General features: G+C 37.2%; 1 protein-coding gene across 1 annotated transcript in view; it reads right to left on the bottom strand.

Annotated features, from left to right (window-relative positions):
- Nucleotides 1-31: 31 nt before the first annotated feature.
- The window catches only part of MARK1 (MAP/microtubule affinity-regulating kinase 1), a gene marked incomplete at its 3' end in the record, with an annotated part of 30,285 nt that continues 24,310 nt past the window's right edge, over nt 32-6,006 (bottom strand). The window contains exons 13-16 of the mRNA XM_010141711.1: nt 4,482-4,582; nt 2,108-2,266; nt 1,054-1,308; nt 32-68 (exon numbers count right to left, since the gene is read on the bottom strand). Coding sequence (XP_010140013.1) covers nt 32-68; nt 1,054-1,308; nt 2,108-2,266; nt 4,482-4,582 — 552 coding nt within the window. The remainder of the gene's footprint in view (nt 69-1,053; nt 1,309-2,107; nt 2,267-4,481; nt 4,583-6,006) is intronic.

Genomic DNA, 6,006 nt, shown 5'->3' with positions numbered 1-6,006 from the left:
TTCCCTCCGACTACATAAGTGCTGGAGATACCAATAATGGCGGATCATAATCCTTTATCTTCAGGTTTCTGAAAAAAGAAAACCATTGATATATACATATACTCTTTTTGGTCATCAGAGGAGGCGTTACGCTGACATGCTGTCAGCTCACCAGTTACATCAGTTTTATGAGGAACATCACTGCATTTCTAGCTTTCTTTCCTCCCTTGTAATATCCCCTTATGCAGTTCATGATACTTTACATACAAATTTGCAACTACTAGCTTAACCTACCTTTTTATTTATCTTTCTTTTTTTTTGGGGGGAGGGAAGCTATAGCGACTGCTAAGTCAACAGTCACTTGATATTAAACAGTGTATTTGAAAATCTTTCGCAGCACCTCTCCTCAGAGTATTATTATGGTTGGCATCACAGGACTGAACCCAGGTCTAGGCTGCTTGGGTTTTCTTCTTTCAGAACCCTAAACTTAAATTTGAAGAAGCTGGTAACATGGTATGAGAGGCTACATGATACTGAAATATTAGTATTTCCAGACATCCAGCCTTCTGCCCACTTCTAAGCTTCTCATTTATTCACAGAATTTAGAATTTAAAATAATTTATTAATACCTATTCCCTCTAAGCACAGCAATAAAATCACTGCGAATATAGCCCTTGCAACAAACTGCACCCAGTTAAAAAAAGCAAATATTGCTAACATAAAATAATGACTCATTTTTAAGTCACTGGTTTCAGTATTTAAGTTAATTTAATTTTAACTTAATTGTAGCATCTTTGTATTCTAGCTGTAACACATGAGCAAAACTCCCTTTCGAGCAGCGTTCTCTTGCTCCTCTAAGATCAGGAAGCAGAAAACCCGGTCAAACATCACAGTTACAATATACACAGAAGTAAAACAAGGCAGGTTCTGGAAGTAACACACAAAGCAAGCAGCATACTAGCTAAATTTACATTTACTTCAGACTTAAACTGGAAATTCTCAATGACTTGGCAATTATGGCCCTAGTTATGGCTGTGCCTTTTTTTTTTTTCTCTTAAAAATCAAGGTACTAACCTGCGAACAAACTTGGAAGTTATCTTGCTTATTATACCAGTTGATGTCCCTCTTCTAGCATGTGCAAAAGCACCGGTTTCATGTGATGGTGAGGCGGGCGGTCCATTGTAAGTGGCATTACGCCGCTCCCTTAGCTGCTCACCATGGAAAGTGCTTCGACTTGAACTCCCCCGAGGAAAGCGGGTTCGGTCTGGAGTGGTAGTGCTAATACTATGAGCAGACGGGGAAGCAGCAGGCACTCTTTGAGTTGCACTGCTGGGAAAACAGAAGCATAAATAAAGAGAAAGACTATGCTAGAAACCCTCCTAACATGACAACCATTTCTCAAAGATAGGAAAAAAAAACCCCTGCTCTTGATTCTTTAAAACCTGAATCTGCTACTGATTTGCTTTTATGATTCATACTTAGAAATAATCAAGAGATTTCATTGTAAAATCAAATTATCTCACGTATTAAGAGCAGTTAGAAAGAAGTATATACAGATAACAGGACAAAGGAAAAAGGTAGAAAAGTCTGTAGGAAGATCTGGAAGTGTTCCCAGCCCTCTTCTGGTAAAAATAAGTTCACCAAAACCTTTAACACACAAGCACTCTAAAAAAGTAATAGGTATTTCTTAAGCAGCAATCATCTGGCATAACTGAATACATAAAGCTATTTGGGTGGTAAATAGTAACAGCAGCTGTTCCATGAAGCTTTTAGACAGAAATAACCCAGCAATCTACAAAACCAGGAGGTGAACGTTGCAGTATTTCATGTGGATTTACGGTGGCCTGGGTTGTACAGTCCTGTCTAGATTAGTTGAATTTTTAACTAAAGTTTTTCCAGAAGCTTCCAGAGGGAGGCAGTCAAGGAACTTCTTTAACTGTATGCAAACATGCGTGATCAACAAAATCAGGCTTAAATCAGCTGTAAAACCCACACTAAGCTACTGTTCCAAACCAGAATGCATCATGACAGTTTTGAATAGATTCCAAACCTACTGAAGTATATTGGGAACTGAACGCCAACGTTTTTGAAGTGCACAGCATTAACGAGATGATCATCAATTTATTACCTTGGTCGGTAAGCTTCAGTGCCATCTTTGATGGTTGGCAGTGTAACTTTTATGGGATGACCAGAGGCAGACATAGACTTTTGATGTCGAGGCCGTGTTGATACAGAAGCTACTGCAGAGCCTGCAGATGATGTGCTACTCACAGACATTTCTGTAAGGCTTTTACCACGGCAGCAAGGCATGGACAAAGGAAAAGGGAAAAGAAAGGTTAGCATAAAACTCCATAGGAAACAGGGAAAGAAAATATAAGTTGTTACTTTTAGAACATAGCAAGTGCTGTTTAAATAACCAGAAGACTGAGTAACCAGGCTAACTTAGCCACCTAAAAAAATACAAAATTCTGAGAAAATCACGTTCATCCATAAATCATATCACCATATACATGAAATTAGGCCCTCTCCTTCCTCACAAGATTACACAGCTTTACACACACATTATTCAAAGTAATGAAGAAAGGCTACAAAGAGTACATGGAAATTGTAAAAAATACTGAAAAAGAAATTGGCAAAACAGTTAAACAGATCAATTAAATAGACTCTCCTTTTGTGATTACCCTTATTTTCAGTTAAAACTCAAAACACCCAAAACTTGAAACTTTTGGTGCTGCTGTCACACTGTCACTTGGAAGTGACTGTTTTAAAAGGCCCAAGTCGTTCTTCCCCTCTGAGCTATCGCAGCCGCTGCTGGGCTGAGCCGACCCTTTCAACATGCAGTTTGTCCTACCGGTACTTTCATTCTGCTTCACCTAAGTGGCAAAGAAGACATTAAAGTAGCAGCAAAACTATTGTGTTATTAATTTTTAAAAAAAGTTACATGACTCGAGCCAAACTACAGCTTTGCCTCTACAAGCGTAAATGAAATTGCATTAATAATGTATTAGCAACAGTGGTCCCAAAGCTAAAGAATATTTGTAGCAAAGAGGTAAATATTTCGGATGAATAATACAATGACACAAGATGTTCAGCTACACCAAACCAAAATTCAGCTGCAACACAAGGTACTGTAGGAAAGCCAACAGCTCAAAAGAAAAATTCTTCTCCATCATTTTTCAGAATATACTCAAAAAGCTGAGTGTATTCATTGCACTCATGAAAGGAATTGGGATTAAGAGTCATCTGTCTTGTCAGTACCATAGGAAAAAAATAAACTGTAAAATTAAATATAAACTGTAAAATGAAAAACTTTGAAATAAAATCCCTTCTCATTATAGTGATTTTGGTAATAAATCTATGGAAAGAAAGACATTATCAACCTTTGTGAGCTCAGAAATATTATTTCAGTAAATATTTTAACCCTCAATCTAAAAACCATGTGTTATCATCTCTGTGTTTAAAAAAGGATTGTTATGAATTTTGTTCAACTCTTCAAGCTATGCACAAAAATTTGGAGACACTTTAGAAAGCACCCTTCTAATAATTGCAAATTAATGACATATTGAAAATTAGTTTCCTGCTTTTTAACACACCCCCTTAAAGCACTTCAGAAGAGCTATACTTCACATGTTCCATAACTTATCATTTTACTACAGAGCAACAGCTCTATCCTTTTCCTATGTCCAAAATTAAATGCCTCATTAAAAAATTCAAACACCAAGACAGAAAACAAAGCCAAACTAGTGTACTAGATTATTTTATTTCATGCTAGGGATTTTCTGGGTTCATTTTCCTTTAACTGTTTTATATAAATAGCTTAAAAAAAAATTAATCAGCGTAAGATCTATTGCTTTAATTAAAAAAAAAAAAAAAAATTTCAGTTTTTACTACTCTCCATGAAGGCCAATGTTTTATTTTTCAGTCAGGTACAGGTGTTAAGTAACACCAGGTGTGAACAAGAAACACATTTTACAAAACAGTAATTGTGGCTGCATTAAATACAATAATACTGAACAAAACATACTAAGCTGAGTGTAATTATCACCCCACATATAGACGCAATTTGGTTACCATCACTACAGAAATAATGTTTAGATCAAAAAAAATGACATCGAAAAGATCGACAAGTCTTAACAATTTCAACTTTTTGAGCGATTATCAGGAGAAATGAAAAAGGATCAGGCCACACGGTTAGCAGAGTCCATCTGAAGATCTCCACACCGCAGCTGCCTACTTAGTGGTGAGCATCGTGTTGGCACACCTGTGCTGGCACACCACCCCTGGTAATAAATGTGCTTCCCTAAAAAGGGGCCAAGGCAGAGCTACACATTCAGTTATAAACTCCATTACAAACATAGAAGCTGCGGTGGAAGACGAGATGCAAACGTGCAGCTGGACTTTATGTATTTCTCACCATGCTTCATAATGGTATTAATTGCATATCCTGCTTCTTCTCTGCCTAATCTTGGACCCATACTAAAGCAAGAGAAGTTGAAAAATACCTGTTGTCCTTCCCATTCTGTATTGCAGAATAGCGATCTGAAGAACGTTCACAAACGTATGTGTTCCTCCTGGTCATTCCACTACCAGAAAATACATTATTCTAGAAGAAAATCAAGAATAAAATTAAATTAAATACTTTCTTCTACTGTATATTATGTTGTACAAAACCATAAGCACTGGAAGCAAATAAAAACAGTTTGTTTCAGCCATTTCTGTATATTCTCAATGTCTTCAGATGGACTAGGTTAATCCGTTGATGCAAATCATTTATGCCATCGGCTATTTTTTTCCAATATCTTGTTTACAATTTAATTCTAGTATCGCTGAGAGTACACCAAAAGAAAACAAAGAGAAATTTCATTTGTCTGCCACTTGCCCCTAAGTGTTATGACCCAATTCCCACATACCGATCTACGGAATTATTTGTCTCTGGGATCAAAAGACCTGGAATCCCAGAGAACACATCTATCTGGCTGGTTGAAGGGCTTCCCGGTGCAGACTGAGTGACCAACTACAGCTCCAGCCCTATAGTTTTTTGTCCCCTATCAAAAGAATTTCCAAGAGAAAAATGAAGATGTGTGTCAGTCAGTCCAGAAATTACGGTGCAGGTAACACAGCGAATAGGTCTGGTAGCAACAACTACTGATGAGGCTTTCTTCCTGTTACTAACTTCACTTTGCACACACTTTATAAAATACTTTTCTTCTCCTCCTCCCCTGCTACACATAGCGTATTAGCTGCTCAAGACTTACTTTCAGTGCATGATATACAATTCTCAGTTTTTAATACAGTAAATACTGAATTTCGGGAGGGAGAGGTTTGCAAAGTGCTAACGTTACACACTGATGCCTGCTGGCAAAAGATTTCGAATACAGTAAAGCTGGGTAAGGCAAGACATCACGAACTCTGCAGGATTTACCGTGTGTTTAGGTCTCCCTTATCTGCAGCTTTTCAGCATTGTAGCAGCCTGCCGGGACTACTGAATAAACTGTTTCAAAGCCAATTCATAAGGAAGATTAACAACTGCAGTAACTGGTTTTGAAATTAAACTCTCCTAAATTAGACTTCTGTGACTGTGACAAATATGTTTTTAGGAAATCCTGCCTTTCCTAACATCACATTACCCTCAAAGTTAACACAGTATTTTAAAACTATCCACATTAAACTAGAGAAATGCTTTTAACATAGCCTGTACCATACATGACTGTAATCTACTTTGAGGCAATACAGTTTTGGGAAATATAAATTACAGAATCCTGTGTTAGGAGACTCAAAGTTCCTGCATGCAATGCAAGCCACACAGCCATAATTTTAAAGACTCTTCGTGGGTTGAAAAATCTATTAAAAAAATTAAAGCATCTGTGGATGTATTGCAGACACAGCCTGTAGAACATTCGGAGTTAAACAAAATAAGTGCTGAAGTTCATTTAAAGAGAATTCTAGCAGAAATACGTATCATTGTCTCAGAATATCCAGGATGGAAGCCAGCACATAGAATCCCAAAGGACAATGAGAATTCCTGCT

Source organism: Buceros rhinoceros, unplaced genomic scaffold, assembly GCF_000710305.1.
Source record: "Buceros rhinoceros silvestris isolate BGI_N320 unplaced genomic scaffold, ASM71030v1 scaffold15320, whole genome shotgun sequence".
In the NCBI taxonomy this organism is placed as follows: domain Eukaryota; kingdom Metazoa; phylum Chordata; class Aves; order Bucerotiformes; family Bucerotidae; genus Buceros; species Buceros rhinoceros.
The sequence above is the reverse complement of the archived record's forward strand: the minus strand, read 5'-3'. Positions and strand labels throughout refer to the sequence as shown.